This window comes from Uranotaenia lowii, chromosome 2 (genome assembly GCF_029784155.1).
Source record: "Uranotaenia lowii strain MFRU-FL chromosome 2, ASM2978415v1, whole genome shotgun sequence".
Taxonomy (NCBI): domain Eukaryota; kingdom Metazoa; phylum Arthropoda; class Insecta; order Diptera; family Culicidae; genus Uranotaenia; species Uranotaenia lowii.
This window is the reverse complement of record NC_073692.1, coordinates 303,658,820-303,684,367: the sequence shown is the minus strand read 5'-3', so window position 1 is coordinate 303,684,367 and position 25,548 is coordinate 303,658,820. Positions and strand designations below refer to the sequence as shown.

The 25,548-nt window shown below is 35.3% G+C and overlaps 1 protein-coding gene across 1 annotated transcript; it reads right to left on the bottom strand.

Annotated features, from left to right (window-relative positions):
- Positions 1-1,662: 1,662 nt before the first annotated feature.
- LOC129742834 (uncharacterized) lies at positions 1,663-3,324 on the bottom strand. Its single transcript, XM_055734773.1, has one exon. It carries the CDS (start codon positions 3,322-3,324, stop codon positions 1,663-1,665), a length of 1,662 nt encoding a protein of 553 aa, XP_055590748.1.
- Between the last annotated feature and the right edge of the window lie 22,224 nt (positions 3,325-25,548).

Here is a 25,548-nt window from a genome sequence, read left to right as displayed (position 1 = left end):
CCAGTGTATAAATTTCGACTCGATCGTTGCATAACAACGCAATTATTGCCAAAAAGTTAAATCGATTGTGGTGGCCACTTATACAATCTTTGATATCTGAAATCGATTGCCCTCAAAACTCCCGTGTGCAAATTTTCAAAGCAATCCATTGCATAATAACGTCAATATTGCTTAAAACAGAAAAAATAAAAAACTATGGACGACCCGTTATGTCGACCCCTGGCAAAACATTTGACATCTGAAATCGATTGCCCACCCCTGAAAACTACCGTATGCAAATTTTCATCCCAATCCGATGTATGATAATGACTATATTGCAAAAATATTGATAGGTTAATATGGACGACCCCTTTGCTGACCCCTTACACTGCAATTAATACCTGAAATCGATTTTCCGCCCCTCAAAACTCACGTGTATCAATTTTCATCTAAATCCGATGTATAAAAACGACAATATCACAGAAACAGTGAATAGTTTATATGGATGACCCCTTTGGCCGACCCCTGACTTAGATTAGGATAAGTGAAATCAATTGTTTGTCTCTCATAACTCCCATGTGCAAAGTTTCATCCCAATCCGATGTATAAAAACGTCAATATTACTAAGATATTGAAAAGTGAATATGGACGACCCCTTTTGCCGGCCCTTTACACTGAATTTGATACCTCAAATCGATTGCGCGTCACTCAATAATATAGTGTACCAATTTTCATCTGAATACGATGTATAATTACGTCAATATCGCAAAAACAGCGAACAGTTAATATGGACGACCCCTTTGGCTGACCCCTTACACAAAATTTATCATCAGAAATCGATTGCTCGTCTTTCGAAACACTCATGTACAAATTTCCGATACGATCCGTCGAAAGTAACGTCAATATCGCGAAAACAATATTTGTCTTCTATGGACGACCCCCTTCAGAAAGGGTCATCCGAAAATCTAAAAACATTTTTCATCCTTCCTGGTCCTAATGATCATCCATGCCCAATTTCAGCTCTCTAACTCTTAAGACGGCTGAGTCTATAGAGGACAAACAAACAAACAAACAAACAAACAAACAAACAAACATACAGAAATTGCTTTTTATATATATAGATTGATTAAAGACAAACAAAAAAAACATTTTTCCAGTTTAATTTCAAGTTTCGCCTAATTTACGGTTTCGCCATATACACAGTGAAATTGTTTTCGACCGTGATAAAATCGAAAAATTTCTGTATGATAAATCAACCATCTTGACAACTTCATAGTGCGTTTTCTCGTAACTTTGATTAGGGCATTTACACCCCTCTGATTACAAGCGCCTCAAATATGAACAATTGTAAAAAATCAAACGTACATGTAATTACTTTTTTTTTTAGCAAAATTGTAAAATGCATCGTGGTCTTGCAAAAAAATTCATCGATATGTATTAATCGCAGCGCACTAAATTGGACTGCGCACTCATGACTGCAACATTTGTGCGAACTTGTATATTCGTGTGACCTGTCAAATCAGTGTAAAACCTGTCTGAGTTCTACACGCTAACTTCTTTTCAGCCAATCTTTGTACTTTTTTTTTTCTTTTTCTAGGATTTTAACTCTCTCGAGTTATTCATCCTCATTCCTCCGTTTCTGTGTTGTGTTTTGTTCTGTTTTGGGTTTTGTTTTGTTTTCGTCTAAATGCGACTTATTAATTTGCTTTTTTGGAGAAAGGTCAAAATCTTCTTTTCTCCAGTGGGACAGTTGGAAAGAACCTGTCGAAGGTTATCTGCAAGCCCACTTTCAACTCGGGCTTGATGGTACTGCGGACAGTTCAGGATAATATGTTTGACGCTAAGCGGGATTTTACAGGCAATACAGACAGGGGGATCTTCCTTTTCCATCAGGTACTCGTGGGTAAGTCGGGTATGACCTATTCGAAGACGGGTTAAAATGCGTCTCTCGCTGACGGTTTTCCGATCATTCCATGTATCAGTAGAATTTTTGACCTCTCTGAGTTTATTGTCGTGTATGTGGTTCCACTCATGGGACCAAGATAATTTGATTTTCTGTTTTAGCCATTTGATTGCATCTGGAGACGGTACTGCTTGGTTGGGAGGATCCATTTGGGTTCCGACGTTTGCGAGCTGATCAGCTATTTCGTTGCCCGGAATGTTAGAGTGCCCGGGGACCCAACACAGAGTGATGTTTTTTCGGACAGCTACTTCTGATAGCTCGGCTATCCAGGGATGTTTGACGTTTCCGCCAAATGAAGCTTTCAAAACGCTGGCAGAGTCCGAGAATACAACCGAGCCAGATGGAGGGCAGTAGTTGAAGGCGGTTGATAACAAAGCATATGCCTCTAAACTGAAGACCGAACAGGTAGTGGGGAGGGATAATGATACGTTCAGATTTTCGCTGTGGATACCACAACCTACCCGTTGGTCGGATGTTTTTGAACCGTCCGTATAGTACTTGGGGACGTTTCCATATTTTTCCCTTGAGAGGTGGCGAAAAAGGGGTAACACTTTGGAAGGATTTTCGCCTGCTTTTACTTTTGATAGTAGACTGAGGTCAACGCTGGGCATTTTTCTATTCCATTTCAGCAGTCTTGGTTCGTTACGAGGAGATATATGAGGAATTGTGGCTTGGATTTCATTAAGTAGCATTTCAGTGCGTGCAATCAATGGGACTGCAGGGTCTCGCGCAAATGACAACCATCGTACTGTTTTTGCGGATAGGCTTTTCAGAAGGATGTACTCAAAGGGAACTTGGCCGCTTTCCGACATGAGGGACGGTATAGGAGAGCTTTTGAATGCCCCGCTGATCATTCGTATCGCATGGTTGTAGGCAGGTGCTAGTTTTCTTATTGCATAATCATATCCACGGCCGAAAATTCCGATACCATGTAACATTGTAGGCAACAGCCAACCATGGACGAAGAGGAACAAAGTTGCCCGCGATCCTGAAAAGCTGCGTCCGCATAGTTTCTTGAGGATGTTAAGTTTTCGATTGGCAGTTTTACGCACTCGGTTTATGTGATTTGAGAATTTGAGCTGGTCATCAACCCAGACCCCAAGAATACGGGATGCGCGAACTAGATTAATGGTTTTATTGCACAGGTTAAGAAGAGGAGTTTTGCGCAATCTTTTTCTATGGGGACCAAAGTGCAGCAAATTAGACTTCTCCGGAGCAAAAGTGAAGCCGATTGTAGGGGCCCAAGCGGCAATTTTGTCCACAGCTGTTTGAAGCTTCCTCCGAGCGATTCGAGAAAAAGGAGAGGTGGCGATCAGGGTGATATCATCAGCATAGGCTAGCGTTTCAATTTCTTCGGGGATGATTTCAAAAAGAGATTGCATACCGATCAAGAAAAGGGTGGGAGCTATCACCGAGCCTTGTGGAACTCCATTTGATATTTCTCTAGGAGGCGAATAAATTCCATCGATGAAAACCTTGGCCGTTCTGCAGGACAGGAAGCTTTGAATGTATTTGCCTAGCCTACCCAAAATTCCCCAACCTTTAAGAGAGCTAATAGTGTTTTCGTTTATTAGCAGTGGTAACCTAGTTATCCACGAGTTTTGCCCGAATTGCTGTTATTGTGTTCGTTTATTAATTCAGAAGTCCACTAGTTTTGCCCGAGATTTGAACCTCAAGCAGGCGGTTGCACCCCGTAAAAGTTGTCAGTGTTGGGGGTAAACATAAGGGTGAATATAGCAACCATATATTTGCATCGTCCCGGGTAACGATTCTGTTTGTTTATTCAGAGAAAGTTTTGCCCAGCGCCAGTGGAGAAAAACGAAAACGGCATAAGAATTTTGTGGCGGCTAACTCGATAAAAAGCCTTGGAGATGTCTAGGGAAAGACATTCTGCGTGCCAGTTTTTGGATAGAGCGTTTTCAAGGATACCTTCAAGGGTTGTTAAGTGGTCGTCGGTTGATAGGCCAGGTCGAAAGCCGAACTGTCGGTTATTCAGGCGATTTGCTGATTCAATAACGGAGACCAATCTTCGTTTCACCATTCGTTCAAGGACCTTTCCTGAACAGTTCAGGAGCGTAATTGGTCGGTAGCTGTTGAGCTGATGCAGATCTTGTTGTGGTTTAGGAATGGGAATAATTAGACCCTCTTTCCACTGGTTGGGGATATTTCCGTTTTTCCAGATCTCATTCAAGATATTTAAAAACATCGTTTTTCCAATCGGGGGGAGGTTTTTCAACAGAGGATATCCAATCTTTGTACGGATAACTGCGACTGCAAAACATTGCACGAAATCCAATATTCAATGAAAGCGATAATATATGGATAATTTTGGTAAAATATCGAAGTTCAGATCTTTTAAGATTATGAAATAATTTCTTTGACTGCAATTGGAGGCAAAAAAATCGGAGCAGTCATTTTTTTTTTCTATAATCAAAGCATACAAACTACACAGCAAAAAAAATTCTAAAAGTACACGGAATCTAAAAAAACGAGTGATCTATTTTTTCTTGAGTGTAATTGCAAAAAGATGTAATTTTAAACTCCTTTTGATGTAATATTAGACTTTTTTCAAAAATAGGATAGAAATAAACTGTTTTGATGTAATTTTACATTGCGTCGTGCAAAAATCAACCGGTCAATGAAATTTATGCCACAAACCGTGTAAAGTTAGATCTGTTTGATTTAAAATTGAATGCAAATATTTAACTTCTGCCTTTTTATATTTCGTTAGTTTGCGCACAAAGTAAACAAGTCGAAAAATTATTCGGAAACGAGTGGATCAAAGGCGTAGCTACCTACAGCAGCACTTCTAGAGTCTTTTAAAGTCGTAAGTATACGTGAAATGAAGAATGCGGTTGAAACTGACTAGTTTTTTCTCGATTACAGCAAGGTCAGATTTTTTCGCAGAGGCTGATATTTATCCGGACAAACTTTTGTCAGATCAATTCAAGTGTCCGAGTGCTGACCGAAAGATCGTGATGTTCCGGAACCATTCGAGGATACTGATGACGCTGAACTTTAAAAACATCCCCGTCCTGGGAATCATCGGATGCAACAACAATTCCAGCTTGACGCTTTCCGTGATGGTGTTTTAATTTTCAGTTTTGTAAATAAATGTCAATTAAAAATAATATGTGTGGGCGTATTCATTCAAAGACAAAAGCAAAAACCTGAATATTTTGCAAAAATATCAATATTTACGATAATAAATTTAAAAATTTACATCCCTGTGTATTTTTACACGACGGCTTTTGTGATCCGATCTCGTGCATTGGTTTCAATCTAAATTTACACGCCTCAAAAATTACATCCTGGAAAAAAAATAAACCGTGATAGAATTTTACATCGAAATTGATGTTCCGTTTTCGTGCATCGTTTTTGTGCATCGTTTTCGATCTAAATTTACACGAATTTTTCTTGCTGTGTATTATGCAACGACGCTTCTATATTTGAAATATCCCTCGAAAAACAATCTGTGGTAGGAAAGTACGCAGACTATCAGTATAGTATAGTATTCTGTATGCATCATCATGCACATGCCGTACAATTAAATACATTAAATACAAATACATTATTCTCCAAAGACGCATGATGTTAATTCTATTTAGTGGAATACATATTTACTCACTTTTTTAGGTTTGGCTTTTAAGCAAAGCAAAAGGTGGCTCCAAAGAGTGAATATGTTGACTTCAATTGATCGTTGTTGTCAGGAACTTCAAGCCTATTGAGCCACACAGGAGCCGGTCATCAGGCTAGAATGATTTTTTTTAACATTTTCGATTTGGTCTTAGGTCAAGTAAAGTGGCTCCAGAGAGTGAAAATGTTGAAGACTTGTTTTGTTGTTATATACTTTCGATCGATCGATCGAATTCGAAAAAGCTATTCTTGTTTTCGTTTCTAAGAGCAAGTTCACTGGTGTTGGGAAAAAGTGGTAGAAATTTTGACACTTACGGCACATTTTGAAAATTTTGCCATGCAAAAACATTTTCAAGATCTGTGGCCAAAAATAGCAATATTTCTATCACATACGGCTGAAATAGAAACAGTTAATAGTAAGAATAAGGTTTAGCAATTGCTTCGGCGGCATTTACTTAGCTCGAAATCAAGCAAAGGAAAAGCTCAAAGCATTTGCTTAGTTTGGTATGAATAAACATTTGCTTAGCGAATTTGTACTAAAACTTTATAACATAGCTTTTGCTTCGAAAAATAGAGCTATCCAACAAGCAGAATCTGTAGTTTTCTTAAGTAAATTAAAATAAAACGATCAGAAAATTAAAAAAAAAGACTTAAACAGCCACGACAAGCTCTAAAAAGCGCAGGTTGAAATGTTCGTTTGTTGTTAGGACAATTAGTGGTATGAATAAGGTTTAGCAATTGCTTCGGTAGCTTTTACTTAGCTCGAAATCAATCAAAGCAAAAGTCCAAAGCATTTGCTTAGTTTGGTATGAATAAACATTTGCTTAGCGGATGTGTACTAAAGTCTTAGAACATAGCTTTTGCTTCGAAAAATAAAGCTATCCAACCAGCAGAATCTGAAGTTTTCTTAAGTAAAATGAAAGAAGACGATCAGAAAATTGAATAGTACGGCTAAAGTAGCCTTAAATTCGACGAAGCGGGTGGTGGGTGTAAGAACGACCGGAATTTTTTTGTTAATGCGTTCTTGTATGTTGATGTTTAAAGAAAAATGAATATATACATATTCGAATATTGTCAAACAAAAAATGGCCTAACTTTAATATTTATCATAAGCTCTTCCACATGTATTTGGATCTAGATAATCCAATGTATCAAAAAAAGACAATAGGCGCGCATTTGAATTTAGATTTTTTTTAAATTTTAGAATTATAAATCATAGAATTATAAAAAAAAAATAAATAAAAAAATGAGAGATCTGTAAAATGTTTTAAATTATTACGATTTACTTCTTACTTTCTCTTGGCTCCGTAAAACTAAGTGGTTTCAAATAAACGAATTTAAAAAAAAAACTTCTTACTTTGAGCCAATTGGGACTTCTTCCACTATAGCCGGATTTTTTTCAATTTGAAATATTTACTAATTGATTTGGTTATTGTCATCTTAGACGAATGATTCTATACAACGACAGGAATATGAAAAAAGTTAGGTTATCACTTCGACTTTCTTATCCATGTTGAAAATGCCTTTTTGAATTGTTTTGAAGTGAAATATTGCTTATTTGATAAATTCATGACGTTATTGAAGAATTTTTTATTAGAAAAGTCTGCTACCGAGCATGCTTAGAAAATAAAGCAATTGCTAGGAGCTGTCAAAAAAACTTTATTCATAGCAACCGAAGCAATTGCTTTAAGCGACTGCTCGACTGCTCGATTCAGTTTAGCAAAAGCAATTACTAGATTTTTTTCATTCCACCCAATTTCAATTGGTCTAGCAAGCAGTTAGTTCACCTAAAAACAGTTTTGCCAATTAAAATTAGCTACTTTTAAATCAATAAAAAAGATTGTTTTGTTAAAACTAAAAAAAAAACCGTTAAAAACTATTAAAATGTAATTCCAAGTTCGGGCCAGTTGGGAATTCTTCCACTATTCGCGGTAATCTGGAATGTTTGCTATTCATTTCATGTAAGACGAATCATACAACGCCAAGAATATTTTTTTTAAGTTTTATTAGTGACAAACGCCAAGAATATAAAAAATGGTTTTCACTTCTATTTTTGTTTATCCATGTTGAAAATGCCTATTTGAATTGTTTTGAAGTGCAATTTTGCCAATTTGATAAATTTATGACGTTAAATATAAAAGAACTTTTTATTACAAAAGTCTGCTACCGAGCGTGCTTAGAAAATAAAGCAATTGCTTGGAGATTTGTCGAGCAATTGCTTCAGATTTGGGCTTTATTCATACCAAACTAGCTTGTTCTAAAAGTAAAAGATTCTATCAGAGAAAACAGCTGTCATTCAGCAGCATTCATAGCAACCGAAGCAATTGCTTCCAGTGACTACTTGACTGCTCGATTTGGTTTAGCAAAAGCAATTGCTAGGTTTTTTTCATACCACCTAGTGTTGTAAAAAAATACAACGCCCCAAGATCTTGAAAACATTTTTGCATGGTAAAATTTTCAAAATGTCAAAATTTCTACCACTTTTTCCCAACACCAGTGAACTTGCTCTAATGCGATACTTTCGATTTTGGTGTTACCAGATTAACTTCGAATATAGTCCTATTTGCCGCTGGTAGTGTTCGTGATTTTTTGCTGGTTGTTTCACCAACACTTTTCAGTTTTGGGACAATTAACCTCAAAAACGACCATGTGTGTCGACCGGCTGCCCGTTTTTTATACCGAGAGTTTTTGAGGTTAATTGTCCCGTTTCATCTGCACACGCTCAGCAAGTGTGCGTAAGAAATGTCAAAAACAACTCTATTGTTTAGCAGCAGGCTGCGTCGAAATGATATTTCTTTTCGTAAACATTGCAGTTTCTGGTCGTTGCCAGAGATGGAAAGATTTTTTTTTAAATCGTGGTAGATTTTTTATCGGCCAGCGGAAAGAAATGTGTGAGAATCATTGTTGTGGGTCAATCCAGAAAATCAACATTCGAGAGGAGTGATTCCAGCAACGAATTTTGGCCGCATTGCAATCTTCGGTAGCAGTGGACACCGAAGCGGTTTGAGCTGTTTTCTAGTGGTCCGTTCAGGAGATGTTCCTAATAGCGGCCGAAGGTGGTTATGATAGTGCTGCAGCTGCAACTAATGCCTATAATCTCACCCACTCAGAAGGACTTCACAAAGTTTTTCTTTAAACGCATGAGATTTGCGTTTTAAAACGATAGTAGCAATACGATTGAAAGGAAATGTGGATGCTTAATTTCTGGCAATTCAAATAGCAATGTCTGCTACAGCAACTATGAAGGAATTTGGAGTCCGAATCCATAAAAACATTCCGGGCACGCGAAGCTATTCTTCTGATACTGAAAGAAATCCCCCAAATTAGAAGAAAGTAAGACGATTCAGATGAACTTTTGTATTTTTAATACTAAAAATATTATTTTTAAATTTTGTTATTCAAGCATTCGATTTCGTGGATTTGGCTCACGTTTTTTTATGGTTATTTTGAACCAATTTTCTATCACACAATCGGTTTTTAATTTCAATAATTCCATCAAACGCTCATAATTTGCAGTTTCAACTTGCGTTTGTCAGCCCATAGAAAAATACGTTCGAATGAAATTGGAAATGTAACGTTTTGTTATTTAGGTCGAACTGTCTCATCCGTTCGAACGAAAACGAAATGAATATGAAAATGCTAAATTTTAGACCAATGTCAACTCAATGACGACCAATGTCAAATCTAGCTTGTAAAATTTCCTTTTTGGGCGACAAAAGTGAAAATTATAATGGTGCTTTTTAGTTGTTTTTTTTTTTATTTTGCCATAAAAAGTGAAAAAATCCGGAGAAAAATTGTTTTTTTAAACACAATTTGGGCTGCTTAACCTTTTCCTATTTTTTAAAATAAAAAATCCGGACAAGCCCGGATAAAACCGAGAAATCTGCCCAGCTTAATTTTGCTTATTTGATTTGAAGTGAACTTACAATAAGTTTTTTTTCTAAGAGAGCCTTCAATTTCGGAAGAAAATTTTGAAAATAAATCCAATATTGATAGATAATAGTAAAAGACTAAAGTTTTGAATTACAAATCGGATTTATGCAAACTCTTTTTTTTTTGTTTCGATTATAGTCTTTTTACCATCTTTATGGCATTCGCGACTTTATCAACGTTACAGTTGGCGGATCGTTATTGAAAAGCTTATCCGGTACAACTGTGTTCGATGTTTACTCTTGGGCTCGAACTCGCGGACATCGGCTCAGGAGACAACAGACTTGCCAACTGAGCTATATCACAAGCCCATTTATGCAAACTCGATTTTAGTTTAATGTTTTAGTTTGAAATTTGGTTCTTGTAAATACTGCAATATTTAATGTTGAATAATACGCCAAAACATATGCAATTCCCAGAAATTTCATGAAGAGAAGATACATGTATTTTTATCAATTAAGTTTCATTAAAAATTAATTCCTGTGGAAAGGTTTTTTGGCAAAATGAACTTCATTTCTGCTAAATCTTTGTCATTTTCAGTGAAATAGTGCAAACGAACTGAATTGATGGACTGCTGGCAACTCTGCTGGAGACAAGTTTTTCTTTCTCGTGCTGTGAATAAGTTTTGTTAAATTATCTTGTAAGATTAAGTTTAAAAGACAATTGTGGTGATAAATGAAGTGTTGAACTTGTGCTAAAGTTATGGAATATGGAGGTTTTATGTAAAATTGGATAAAAAGTACCGAAAATTCATTTAGAAAAGCAAACATAAATAATTCCATTTTCGGCGTGTTCCTAAATGCTTCCCATGGTGTCCATGAATATTTAGTAAATACTCGAACCCAACGCTACAGCGTCATTTCTTTCTAAAGTGACGCAACGTAACGCCCCGTCAGCTGATGCGGGGAAAACCGAAAATCAAAACAAACCGATACAATTACGGTTTATTTTATTGATGGATTTTTTAAATGATCCGTAACTTTGGACCAGCAAGTGGATACAACCGTTAAGGAAGGTTTGATACGCCGGATGTTAAAACACGTTTGTTTTTCATCCTTGGGTTTGTATAGAAAAAAAAAACACGTAAGTAAGCCACCTTATTTTTTTCATCTTATCATCATCGGATTCTGAGCTATTGTTGATGATCTAAGCCATAATTCCCAATCAACCAAGTTCAATTAACAAATGAATTTTTCATAAGTTGAGGATTAATCCGAAAAACCCAGAAATCAAAGAACAAGATTGCTGTCATACTAACCATAAAAGATAGATTAATCGTAGATAAATCAAATATAGGATTGATGATAAACGAAACTGTATTGTGCTATCTGATGAAATTATGACGGATTGTTATGTTGGTTCAGTAATATGTTGAACACAGGCACGAGGTTGGTCACTAAAACTAAACTAAGTTTTTTTTATTCGTGCATGATGCTGAGTACAAGTAAATGTTATGTCAGGCTTTGTTATGTGAACTTAATTTACGTGAAACAAGTGAAGAGGAAATCAACAAAAATCTTGCTGGAATACGGATGTCGGATGTTAAATTGTGTAAACATTTTTTTCTGCTAAATTACAGCACAATTAATGCTTAGCTTGGCTGAGTTTGATTGAAGTTACAGCACAAAGAATATTTTTAAAGTCAATTGACTATTCTTGATTTATGTTTTTCAATTTCGGTGTTAGATTATTTATTCTTGATGCGGTTTGACATGATGACGATAGTTAATCACACAGTATATTAAGTTAACAATATTGTTAATCCTTCACTACCCTAGGTCGGAAAAAGCCACAGAAACATCACAGTTTTATTTTACAAATTTTCTGCAGAATAAAATGCAGCATAGTTATTTCAGCCGTTCTTTTTTTTTTTTTGCTCATATTTTACCATTATTATCTAATACCTTATTCTAAATGTACGATAAATCATTAATCATTCGAATGTTACCTATTATTTTCAGGATGTCTACATATCAGAAAAATATACCCGCATTGACTATCCAATATATTGTGCTTTGAAGTAGACTAAAGTAACCCATGCATATTATTTAATTATTTACAAAAATTGATCTTTTCCAGCTCATTGCTGTTGGGTTGCATACAGGCATTTTAATTTACAGTGCGTTTTCGTATAAATCCCCTAATAAATCATTTATTATAGGATATCACAGTTAAATGGTACTTTAATAACAGATATTTTAATTTTTGTGTTTGACTTTTCAATTTATTGACAGCATGCTTAAATTATATGAGAAAACAACACGGGAAGTTAGAGTGTTTTTTTAGTTATAGTTATCGCATGGATGGTCGCGGATAATCTGCACCCCGTGAAATGCGTGGCGCTTAAAACAGGTTTGCTAAATCTTTTTTTTTCTCAAATCTAATATTTTATTTCAGCTGTGCACCAGACATACAATTGTCAACGAATCGTGTAATGCCCTATATATCAACATGTAATCGTTTAATGTTGTTATTGCATATTTTGAAATCTCGAATAGCTTTTTTCTTTAAATATTTTTTTTTTATTTTGCTTTCAGTTTCCTCCACGTCATTCACTAGTGTTGTTGAGAGTATTCTTCATATATTTTCAATGGTATTATAAACAGAATAATCTTTTCTAACATGTATAGGTTTTAAAGTCCATTCGGTATCGAATTTTGTAATAAGACGAATGCGCCAACATTACTGTTTCGAGACAAACGCGTACAAAGTTTTACCCTTTATTTCATGAATTTTTATATTTAGTTAAAAATCATTTAAAACAATTGCAAATGCTGTAAACGTCAAAAATACAAAACGATTTATCACTTTTTTTTTCATACATTTATTGTTACAAATTTGTTACTCGATGAAACGAAGGGTTAACAACAACATAAGCTCCCAGCAAAATTTTATTCATTCTGAAATAAAGTTGTCCAATCAAAATGTAGGTCTACGAACGTACTTTACAAATGTTTTATTAATTGTCTTGATATTTTTCATCCAAATTGTGTCATATTTTTATTAATTTTGTCCAACCCCTTCTTCAAGTCAGAGCGGTTTGAAGTGACCTCAAAAATTCTTACATATTAAATTTCACGTTGATGAGGTCCCTAGTACCAAAGGGGTATAAGTGCATAGAAGCTAATTCCGAGAAAATACGCTTTTAAGTTTTCGTTTTAGGTCACTTTCCATATGTTTTTCGATTCTGTTTATTTTTTAAACAAACGTAAAAGCATTTAAATGAAATTCAAAAAATCAGCAAAAATCACAAAATATAGTTTAAAAGTTCAAAAATCGTTTGGCATTACTAACTCAAAATTGATCAGTTTGTCACGTATACCCCATTGCTTCTAAGGGTCTCATATGCATTTATAACTATATTCATCAAATATTGACTGATGAAAATATGTTATCCTTTATCTTATTATTATTTGTTTATTTGTGTATATTCAATATTTCATATATTTCCTCTTTTTCTTACATTTGACCAAATCGAACTTTACCAATTATATTTGCATTTCAGTTTCATTAGTTTTTTCCTCAAGGGTTTTAAAAGGATTCCTGCGGTTTGTTTTCTTCAACGTGATTCCTAACTTATACATTGTCTTTATTTATTTGGCGTATAATTTTTCAGTGGATTTGAACTCTATTGCTCATTTAATCAAAAATGGATACAATACATACATACAAACAAATGTTTTTTTAATCATGGTTTTTTTCCAGCAATATATGATATCTATTTTCCAGTTTACAACTCTTCTTACCATTATTCAATTTTTTTAAATATTTTTTTTTTCACCCATATTATTTATCTTCGTCTATAACATAATAGTAATTATTGAAATCAATGTAATAATTGAAATCATAAACTAAATACATGTCCATCTTTTATTGGACGTATTAGGGTGCTAAGTTTATATAATTTGGCAATTATATTTATGAAGTTCCTGGATAAGTCAACAATAAAAGATGGAAAGACTAATCATAATTACATGACCCATTTGGTCGTGCGGCTATGATTGGGCGGGGCTTATTGGCAATGAAAGTAGCCTCGGGATGTGCAGTTGCCATTCTGAAATGGGTTGCTGGAATTTCAATAGAGCTAACACCACCAGCACCCGCGATTGAACAATTTTAATCAAACGGATTAATATTGGCTCTTTTGCATAACATACCTGCCAGCTCAGGGGGTCGTTGGATGGATTATACATACATACATACATACATACAATAGTGCAAACGAACTGAATTTGGTTAAATTCTAAAATCGAAATAACAATCAGAATTATCGTCCTACAAACTCTTGCAATTTAATTCTTACCGAAATAGTCATCTTGATAATTTGATTTCGATTGTAGAACTGATTTAGCATCTGAATCTGAATTTTGAACTTGAATTAAAAATTTGAATAAAAAATTTGAATTGTCAATCTGGTTCGGAATTTCATTACGTTTTCTGAAACGTACATAAAAACAGTTTTGGATTTCAGAAATATGAACCAAGAATTGAAATCAGTTTCGTAGCCCTAAATCATGAATTCATGATATAAATTTGGATATGTTTTGGGTTTCAATGATTATTCTTTATTCCAATAATGTATTACGACTTGCAAGTTTAAATAAAAAATAAAAATTTCGAATGATAAATACATATCGCTATTTTGGAGCTTTATTATGTTTGAATTTAAGCATTAGAATAAAGTTTAGAAACTTAGAATCTGAATATGACATAAAACATTAAGTTTTTGAAAACTTATTTTTTTTTTTTTCATATTCGGAAATAAAATAAATGTTAGAAATGCGTATGAGTTTCAAAAATCATGATTCAAATTTTGTAGGAAACCACAGCTTTTTATTTCAATTTTTAATGATGATTCGAACCGAAAACAAGAATCCTAAACTGGATACCTAAGCTGAAATTTGAAAACACAAATACAATTTTATTTTGATAGCAAGGAACCAGAATAAAATTTAATATCAAGAAATGAATTACTATGCATGAGTGAGAAAATTTTGAAAATCTGTAGCTGAATTCTGAACCTGGGATTAGTTTTCGAGGTTTTGAAGCCAGCTTTGTGTCAAGATTGTTACTATCGAATAACCTTAGTCCACCATCAAAATTTGATTAAAAATTTATAATTTTTAGTGTAAAGTAAATACCTTGCGTGCTTTTGATGAACCCTCATGGGGGGGTTTAACCCCCAACCCCCCCCCCCCCCTCCGTTCCTACGGCCATGCTTGACGATCAGTCTCACCCATCAGAGCTGATTCTAGACATCACGAAGCGGATTATTTCCAACTTTTGCATCAGATTGTTCATAATTTAGTACTTCTACAGTGAGCGAAATAAGAATAGCACCACTATGTGTTTTGCTTGTTAAAATATGAATGATTGAAAATCACCAAAACTTTGTTCTATAAATTGTTTTGAATTGTTTAATGGATAAATCAAGCATAAGTTTACTTTTTTTGGACGTTGCAATTGGCGTTGAGGACCAAAACTATGGAAAAAGGGTGCGAAATAAGAATAGAACCACTTGAGTTTTTTCAACAAAAACAAGATTATCTCTAAAAATTTACTGTGTAAAAGTGAATAATAATGCATCAACGAATTATCTGAATAGATAACTGTATTTTAAGGAGTTTTCTAGAATTTCAAAGATTTTCAAAGGTTTTAAAAGGGGGTTTCAAGAAAAGCTCATCTAGCGTTTAGGAATTCGATATTTGAGCTATAATACTTTATCAAACCGCTTTATTTCTTCAATATCATTCATAAGTATGATGCAAATTGACAAAACATAGATTTGATGATGAATTTGAATAAAAAAACAGGCTTCAAATTCAAAAATACTAATGTTTTTAAATAGTCAAACGCTATTTCTCTAGTTTCAAGTCATAGATGGCAGCACAATCTTGCAATTAAACCAAATTGATGCCGATTTTCGAATATCTGGGATTAATTCAGGTGTGCTGGATGATTTTGGTCAAGAAATAAGTACTTGGTAGCGTGTGACCACGTTGGAAATTCTAAGATCACAATATCAAAAAATAAGAATTTCATCATGAACCCATAAAATTAAATTTATTGGACCGATAATCAGAATAAATTTGTACTTTCCGGTGGAGCTTGATGAACCAGATAACTAGCAGTATTATTGGTATGATTTGAAATTGAATCGGAAGTTGAGATGAGCAAGAATTATTGCGGTGTTATATTCTTGTGCTGGTGTTTTTTTTGCAAATCCGGAAAAGATTTCTGCAGCGTGAACTCCAACAAAACTGTGTTGGAAAACTGCATCGAAATGATGAATATGGGCCTAACTAAACCTGAAAAATCAATATTGAGACTTAATTTGGTATTAACGGCAAGATAGTGCTGCCATCTATGACTTGAAACTGGAAAAATGTGTTGTTTATTGAAAAAAATCAAAGTTTATGAACACCAACCTGTTTTTTTCTGATTTAAAATAAACCGAAAATGTTCGATTCATCATTTCACGTCATTTTAATGAAGAAAGTAAGTAGTTTGGTAAAGAATTACAGCTCAAATATCAAATTCCTTAGTTCTAGAAGAGCATCTCTTAAAACACCATTTTAAACCTCCGAAAATCCTTGTAATCCTAGAAAACTCCTTAAAATGCAGTAAACTATTCAAAAAATTCGTAGAAGTATTATTATTCACTTTTACACAGTAAATTTTTAGAAATAATATTGTTTTTGTTGAAAAAACTCAAGTGGTTCTATTCTTATTTCGCACCCTTTTTCCATAGTTTTGGTCCTCAACGCCAATTGCAACGTCAAAAAAAAGTAAACTTATGCTTGATTTATCCGTTAAACAATTCAAAACAATTTAAAGAAGAAAATTTTGGTGATTTTCAAACATTCATATTTTAACAAGCAAAACACATAGTGGTGCTATTCTTATTTCGCTCACTGTAGCTTGAAGGGAATAGAGATTAACTTTTAAGATATTTTTCTATTATGCAACGTGACGAAAGTGTTATGAAACTTCAACAGCAATTTTCTTGAAACATGCCAAACAATTCATACGACCTGTTCAAAACTGACCAAAATTTTGAATATTTTTCTCAGTTTTGTTTTGACAGTTCTCTTTGGCGTGTTTGGTGGCCCAGCCAAAAAACAAAGATTGGTTCCAAATGGTCGTTGGAAATCTTACACAAGTTTCGTGGGCTATCTTGTACGTCTGTTCTCTGTGATCATACCACTCTGGGACACTTTTAGAATAGAGGCATAATGCCAAATCTGGCCAAAATAGCGGAGCTATTTGGAGGCAAATTTCGACATTTTCTTCTTCTTAAATTTGTCGTTCACATCGAACTTGCTCTTGGCGGTGAAAAACTCCAACCCAGGAATTTGAATCAAATCGGCTGTTATATACTTACATACGTTTCTTCGTCCATCAAACAGCAGCCAGCATCTCTGCGACATGCCTATCTTTTTGGCCAAATCACGGCTTGAGACGTTGGGATTTGCTTTAATCATCCGCTTCACCTTTGTTTAACATTTTTCCGAACTGCCGGTGCGACAGGTCCGGAAATTCCAAGTGTTTGGAAAGAATTTGTTCTCTCGACTCGCATTGGTTCAACTCTATTTTCATTGAATCGAAAAACACGACTTCAAGTTTGACAGCATGTAAACAATACACATCAATGAGAAAGTGTGCAAAATTTGGTCGATTTTTACCCAATGGTAATAAAGTTTTGCCCTGTTGAATGTGTCGCAATAATTTCGTGTTCGCCCTTCGATAGGTAAAAAGAATAAACTTATCGTAGTTCTCGTACACAGGAAGCATACACCCTTATTCTCGTTTTCGATCGAATGACATTCGTTCGAAAGTTTTGAATTTTCGTATTCTTGTTTTCGTTCGAACGAATGAAAACCGTTCGATCTTTCGAACATCGTTCGAACGAACAAAACGTTGCATTCCCGTTTTCGATCGAACGTATTTTTTCTTTGGAATGGCAAACGCGAGTCTGATGCTGCGAACGGCATGCGTAAAAAGAGCCAAAAAAATCAGAGAATTGTAATTTGTTAGGAAATAAGACAAAACAATCAGAACACACAACCAATTTTATTACAGGCTGATTCAAAACAAAATATTGCGAAAATTTTCGGATTAAATTTTATTCGATCGTTTTATTTGGCTAACAAACGCAAGTCTTATGCTGAGGTTCGTTAAGGCGTTCTTAAAGTTGGCTAAAGGTGGCTTAAAATGATAAAACTTAAAATTGGTTCAAAATAACAGAATTAATTCACAAATTTGCATATCTATTGTTTAGGCACCTTAAGAGTTGTATAAATCAATTTTTATTCAAAAGGTTTCAAATTTTAAGTGTTCCGACTTGTCGTCGTGTTACAATTCCTCCCTCTCGGTGGGGGATTTTTAGAGCAGCAGAAGCTTTAGCGGTTCATCTGCACTCCCTCTGGCAATAAGGACACCTGCTCGGAACCGGAGACACTTGCGCTTGATCATCTATGGTACAGATTATAGGGAAGCGTCCGTTACGGCTGCTGACGATGGTATGATTGTCAGAAGCGGCCCCGGCGACTGCTGCTGTTTGTTTTTCCGAGCCTAACGGGATGAGCACGAACTAGATTCACTACCCACCTCTTGGATTGTGCTGCCTAAATATTCCTTGACTCTGACCGATATCAACGAATAAATTTCGTAGAAACTCAAAAAATAAACATATTTCGGCTACAATGTTTACATCTTAAACTGGCATTTTCACACTGGTTGCTGCCATGCAGGGCTGCCTGAAAATTTCGAAGTCAATCAGGCAACACCAGAATCGAACGTATCACATTCGTACGAAAACAAGAATACCCTTTTCGAATTCGATCGAAAGTATCCGTTCGAACGAAAGCCAGATACGCCGTAAACGAGAATAAGGGTGATAATTTTTTTTTTCTGTGGAGCTACCTCATGGGAAATTGAATAACCAAAAGATACCTAGATACCTACTATTTAGAAATAAATAATGTTGCTGCTTTCTCAGTCCAGCTTCATAGCAACGCATAAGCTTAAACGAAATCAGAAAATGTTTCGCAATGCTCCTCTGAATCTAATCCGACAGCCAGGACGGTCATTCGATTGTACTGTGGCTGCAAGGACGCTGAGATGTTAGTAAATTCCAACTGAACAGCAGATTTTGCACAAAAGTGAAAAACAAACCAGCAACAGTCCCACAGCTCTATCAAAACTCATTCAATCAGGCTGATCGGGTTTTATAGCGCCATTTTTCCGCAAATCGATTCACCATCATCGCATCGTAGCGTTAGACGGTCGGTGCATTGTCACTCTCTCAGTCAGTCAGTCAGTCAGTCAGTCAGAAGAAGAAGAATGGAAGAAACCCCATTGGTAAAACCGAAGCTGCTGCTGCTGCATCATACAATTCCATCGATTGGTATTCATCTGGTGCCATCAGCTGCTGCTGCTATGTAGAAAGTAGGGGTAGGACTGTTCTATCCGAGGGTATCCTTGCTCAGAGAAACTCAAACCATCCCACGCCACGCCATGCCAGCAGCCCAAATGAAGTCCCAAACAAAACGAGGGGACTGCATCTGCTCAGAATGCACATTAGCTCACTATAGTTGGGATTTTTCTCGGTCACCCCAGTGAGTTGTTTGATTTCGTTTATAGTCTTATCCTCATCATTTTATGGAAATAACAACATGTGCATACTTTTGAACAAATCTTTTAAGGTTGATAGTTTAAATCAGTTTGATTATTTTTTTGTTATATAAAATAAATATGATGTGATTAAAAAAAAAATTCCGGTCAATAAAAAGAAGTGCGATATGAAAAAAATGATGGCTTCTCTAGAGATCAATGAAATGTACATTCGTTGGTTTGTGAACTATTTGTAAGGATCTATTTCCTGCCAAGTAGAATTTTCGAATAAAATTATATCCACCAGAAAGGTGATTCCATACCGATTCTAGTGGTGTAATTAGATTAGATTAGTTGTGTAATCAGGGGCTAAAAACACGCGAGTGTTAAAATCAAAGAAAAAAAGTTCTTCTATACTTAACAAAAATATCCATTCTGGTGAATATAACTTTTTTTTTCGTAAATCTTCCGTTTATATTCTTAAATTCCAGTGCAAAGTTAAATTAAGGTGTTGCGATCAGTGCTGCAGTTTTTTTTGAAAGCACTGTTGATATTGACTGTGAGTTTCTTTCAGTGTAAAAAGCTCAAACTGAAAAGAAAGAAGTTGAAACGTCAACAAATATAAAACCTTCTGATCGGCTCAATCATTCTCGTGCTTACGGAAAGCTTTGTTAATGTGTTTGTATGTCAAAAATGTGACAAATCTGACAATAAAAAGTCAACAATTTGACAAATTGGACATTGGACAAAATTATGCTATAAATATGAAAAAAAAATTCTCTAAAATGACTAAAAGACAAAAATCTAACAAATACGATAAAATATGACAAATATCACAAAAATATGACAAATTGTGACATAAGTATGTCAAAAAATAGACAATACAATACAAAACAAGACAAGGAAACTTGCAAAGTTATGACAAAAGTGTGACAAATGTGCTTAAAATATGTTATAATTATGACATAAATTAACAAAAAAAAATGACGAAACTCCGATAAAGGTTTATCGTTTATCGTTTATCGTCAAAAATTTGACAAATGTAATAAATACAAGACAAAATTATGGCATAAATCTGACATATATGACAAAATAATAAAAACCAAATTGGGCAAAACTTTGCACAGTCTAGACAAATGTGGTAAAAGTATGACAACAATCTGACAGATTTGTAATATTTTTATCATATTCCTGCATAGTCGGATTTTTGTCCTTTTATTTTAAAATTTTGTCATATTTTAATCATACCTTTGTCAAATTCGTCAGATTTTTGTAATAATTCTGTCATACTTTTCAATTGTCATATTTTTGCCGTGTGCTGCTATTTTATTGTCAATTTTTTGCCATATTTTTGCTTTGTTGTCATATTTTTATTTTATCATAACTATGTGATATTTTTTTATATTTGTCCATACTTTTGTCAAAATTTTGTCAATTTGTTTTACCACATTTGTCATTATTTTGTCAGATGATTCATATTTTTATAAATTTTATCATATTTTAATCATATTTGTCTTATGAACTCATATTTATGTCATAGTTGTGACTGATCTACAATCTTTTATCTGAAGCATATTTTTTTGGATTTTTTTTCAAAGACGTTAAATAACGGAAAAGTAAAGTGTTTTAGCTTAACCCTGCGTTTCATGGAGTAACAAATTTGTAACAATTAATTAAAATTGTACTGAATTTTGCATAAACTTAAAATGTTATACGATTTTAATCGCCGTATTTTTTTTTATGATTATAATTTTAATGGCATGTGCGAAGGACTGAAAGCTAGAGAGAATCTATTTTATAGAAATTTGAAAGAAAGGTGGATAGACAGGCATTAGTGCGCCAATAGGAGAAAGCTTGACAGGTGTTGAAATTTTAGGCTAGAGGACATGTTGATGCTCGTTTGAAGTGTGCGTAAAAACACGCTCTCAAACCACTGGGCTCGCTATACATGGGAATTCTCTTTCTAAGTTTCTCATGAATCCCATTTTCCCATTTTCGTTGCAAGTGTACTTTTCACGTGGCACCAGTAAAATGGATACTTGGATGTGATTTTCCTTAAAGGGTTCCGCAACTGCGAAGCATAGCAAAGCCTGTACGAAGAATATTGACAAAATTTGTAATTTTTTGCTTCAGAATCAAGGAAATTCTAAGATTTTATTTAGATGTTTGTTCGTTCACCGTTATCTTTTTTTAAAATGTCATATTCTCTTAGCAACTCAAGCAATATGGCTGTAAAATTTCCAATAGACTCAAAACAACTTAATGAGATTGAATTGAAACATTTCATTATCAAACCATTTTTTATGAGTTTTGTAACACCAATAGAAAGTCATATAACTGGTAAAAGATCACCTTAATTTATTTTTTGTTGATTTTATCCAGTTAGTTTGAGAATTAAAGGTTATTAATTTTGTGAATCCAAGTAAATTAAATCATTATCATTAAAACGGATTGGAGGATCAGGAAACATTGGAAAATCCACACTACCTTTCATGCTCAGTGGTTAATCGGAACTTTTGAAAATTTTAGCTATATAGGACTTTATCTTGATATTTGATCCAACTCTCAGTTTCAAAAGTCAGAAAAAAGGATAGTAATCAATAATATCATCAAGTGCTAAAAACTTGAAAGAATATAAAAAATAAATTTAAAGTAAAAAGCATGCCACCTAAAATTTCGAACATTTAAGTAAAGAGAAAAATCTGAACTAATACACATAAATACATAAAAAGTTACGTACCAGATATAAGATCTAAAAAAATAATCTGTCAAGCATAAGTAAATTAAAGAATATAAACACTTAAATTCGACAAAAAAAAATTAAATGAAGATTAACGAGAATGCAGCTTTTAAATTAACGTTTTAATATAACTGAAAATCCTGATTCATAAAGCCAAATTCAGAATATTGATTCAAACTAACAATAAAATTCAGAATTAAATTTAATTGTCTGGATTACAGTTTAGGATCTTACGATCATAAACTATAAATTTAAGTAATTTGTGAATATTTTGAATTTTTATTCCAAATACTCAAAATAGATTTGCTTTCATTCAGGGTTTGCCTGTTATGAGAAAAATATTTGAATACAAGAAAATTTAAATTCTTTTTTTTCTAAATTCCTTAATTCTTAGTGCAATTTGCCAATCCCTAACTGAAAATTGAAAAAAGATAATGATGACACAAATTTCGAAGACATTTTCAAAAATTATATTGATTAGAAAAGTGTTGCTGTGAAATGAAATGAACGGTAACTTTTTCTGAATTGTTAAATATTTGTCAACTTCAGCTCTGTAAATTCACAATAAGATTCAATTAGTGTATTTAGTGCAAAGTCCGAAAAAAAGACATTTGAAATAATAAAAAAAAATTAAAAATTAATTTTATATTCATTATTCTGTAAATGTTCCGGGTTCATTTTTTAATTTTCCTATTCTGACGACCATGTTTAATGAAAATTGTAATGTATTTAAAAACAGAGGTTAACACAAATCGAAAATACAACTCTATTTATGACGACTCCAGCAAAAAAGATCCATTTTCTGTTGAAACCAATCTTCAACATATTTAAAATACTTTATCAGCTAGGAGTTTTTGAATAGGAATGATGACTAAACAAAATTGAAAATTGATAGATTAAGCGTTCTTAAGTTACCGGAACTGATCATTAGCAGAACTTTATTATACGCTACCTCAACAAGAAAATAAGTTCGCTAAACAAAAGTTAGCGAAGTTATTAGAGCAAATCGTAGGAGCGTTTTTGTGTCACGAACTGCCGGTTTTGAATATAAATTTATGTATGATATTTTCCAATCCATTAGCGGTTTTTTGAATGAACTTAAAATAATGAAATTCGAGCAACGAACCATAGTTCTGGATTTTTTTTTGATAAAAAGGTATCCACTAGCTGTTATACACTTAAAAGGAAGGCTGACTAAGGATCAGTGCTAAAATATAAAAAAAAATACTCAAAAATTACAGGCTTAACAAAGTTTGCCGGATCAGCTAGTTAAAATTATAATCATAAATCTAAAATGTTAAAATTTTTAATGGAAGTTATATTTCTTACTTCAAGACGACGATCAATTAATCCTTTAATGCAAAGCGTGATTTTAAAACAACATAAATCAAAATCCAAATATCTCGGAAACGCTTGGATATTTTTAAATAATGTAGTGATGAAAAGTTTTCTAGAGATTAAAAGAAATTAGCCCATGATATTTTTATTCCGATATTTGAGGACACGAATTGGAACTTGGAACTTTTTAACCCTTGCCCAAAAAGGCAAGCTGGGTCAACTTGCAAGAGAAGTTAGCCACCTCAAGCCGCCTTTAAATTCTGGAACTTAGCGAAGTCCGTTGGCCTAACACTGGAGAGCACAAGACACAGTCCGGGCAAGTCCTGCTTTAATCTGGCATACGAGGAGAACATGCTACTCGGGAACGAGGAGTTGGCTTCCTGTTAAGCCCGCAGGCTTACGCGGCCCTCATTTGATGGGAACCGATAAACGAAAGAATAATCGTAACCAGATTTAGAACACGGGTTAGAAACCTTACTATGGTCCAGTGTTATGCGCCAACTGACGTTGGCGCGAACTGACGTTGGCGCGAACTGACGAAATTCCGAAGGGTGACATTCAAATCCATTTGGGCAACTTCAACACAAAGATTGGCTCCGATAATCAGGACCTTGAGTGCATCATGGGGCGCCAGGACCTTGGACAGATGAGCGAAAACGATGAGCTGTTTGTAGAATTTTGTGGCAACAAAAACATGGTGATCGGTGGATCGCTTTTTCCCCATCGACCAGCACATAAGGTCACTTGGGTATCCCGAGATGGCCGAACCGAAAAATGGAGAAGGAGCCTTCTTGATGTCCGCAACAAACGAAGCGCAGACATTGCATCTGACCATCACCTCGTCCTTGGCGAGATACGACTGAGAGTTGCGCGTGTCCAACGGCGTGATGAGGAAGTCAGGTGTCGATACGACGTCCGCCGGTTGGAGAATCCACAGGTGAAAAGGATATACGTTGGACAGCTAGAATCCCGAGCCTCGGAGCTGCCGACAGACGGAACAGTCGAAGAACAGTGGTGTGGAATCAAGAATGCCTTTATCACGACGAGCCATGGTACTCTCGGTAAAGTTTGTGGAAGAAGAAGTGAATGGATGTCGGATGAAACTTGGATGATGGTCGATGATCGGAGGAAGGCGAAAGTTGGAATTGAGCGGGCATGTACCGGGTCAGCCAAAGCAGTCCCGATTACGATATGCGGAGCTGGAAACGGCAGATAAACGAGCTTGTAGACGAGACAAGAGAGCCTGGACAAACACCCTAGCCGAAGAGGGAGAAAGAGCCGTCGCCAATGGAGATATCCGATTACTTTATGAAATTTCTCGCCGCCTTAGTGGTGCAAGGACTCAAAAATGCTGCTGAAAGGCCAAGCAGGTCAGTTATTGACCGATCGAATAGATCAGTTCAAACGATGGACTGAGCACTTCGAACAACTCTTCCGATTCACGAATAGCGATGGCCAACAGAACCCGCAGCTCGAAGCGCCAACAGTAAGTCGCATAAATGGCGTCAACTCGGAAGCACCCTCGCTGGCTGAAATAGAAGCGGCAATCAAAGACATGAAATCCAACAAAGCACCTGGGATCGATTGCATTCCTGCTGAAATGCGGAAAGCCGACCCTACCTTGTCACCACAAATGTTGCACCGTCTTTACGCTGAAATCTGGGACACTGCAACATTCCCGGCCGCCGACTGGATGCAGGGTATCCTCGTAAAGGTCCCAAAGAAAGGAGACCTAACAGAGTGCGGTAACTGGCGTGGCATAACTTTGATCTGTACAACCCTTAAAGTACTCTGCAAAGTGATCCTGAACAGGATCCAGGAGAAAATCGACGCTACACTCCGACGGCAACAAGCTGGATTCCGATCCGGACGATCATGTGTGGACCACATCACAACGCTACGAATAATACTGGAACAAATCAACGAATTCCAGGACTCTCTTCTGCTGGTGTTCGTTGATTTCGAAAAAGCATTTGACCGACTGATCCACGAAAACATCTGGGCTGCTCTTAGACGACGAGGGGTCCCAGAGAAACTAGTCCATCTCATCGAAGCACAATACGAGGCATTTTCGTGCAAGGTCTTGCACGACGGTGTCTTGTCCGAACCAATACCGGTAACTGCTGGAGTGAGACAAGGATGTATGCTATCACCGCTACTTTTTCTAATCGTAATGGATGAGATTCTGATTGGATCGATTGACTGTGCACCGAACCGAGGATTGCCGTGGAATCCTTTAACAATGGAGCAACTGAACGACCTTGACCTGGCTGACGATATTGTTTTGCTCGCCCAAACACAACCAGATATGCAGAGCTAACTCGACGACCTCACCGAAAGTTCCAAG

What these genes read in the sequence shown, in the direction of transcription:
- LOC129742834 (XM_055734773.1), bottom strand. Translation starts at nt 3,324, where the DNA reads ATGCAATCTCTTTTTGAAATCATCCCCGAAGAAATTGAAACGCTAGCC.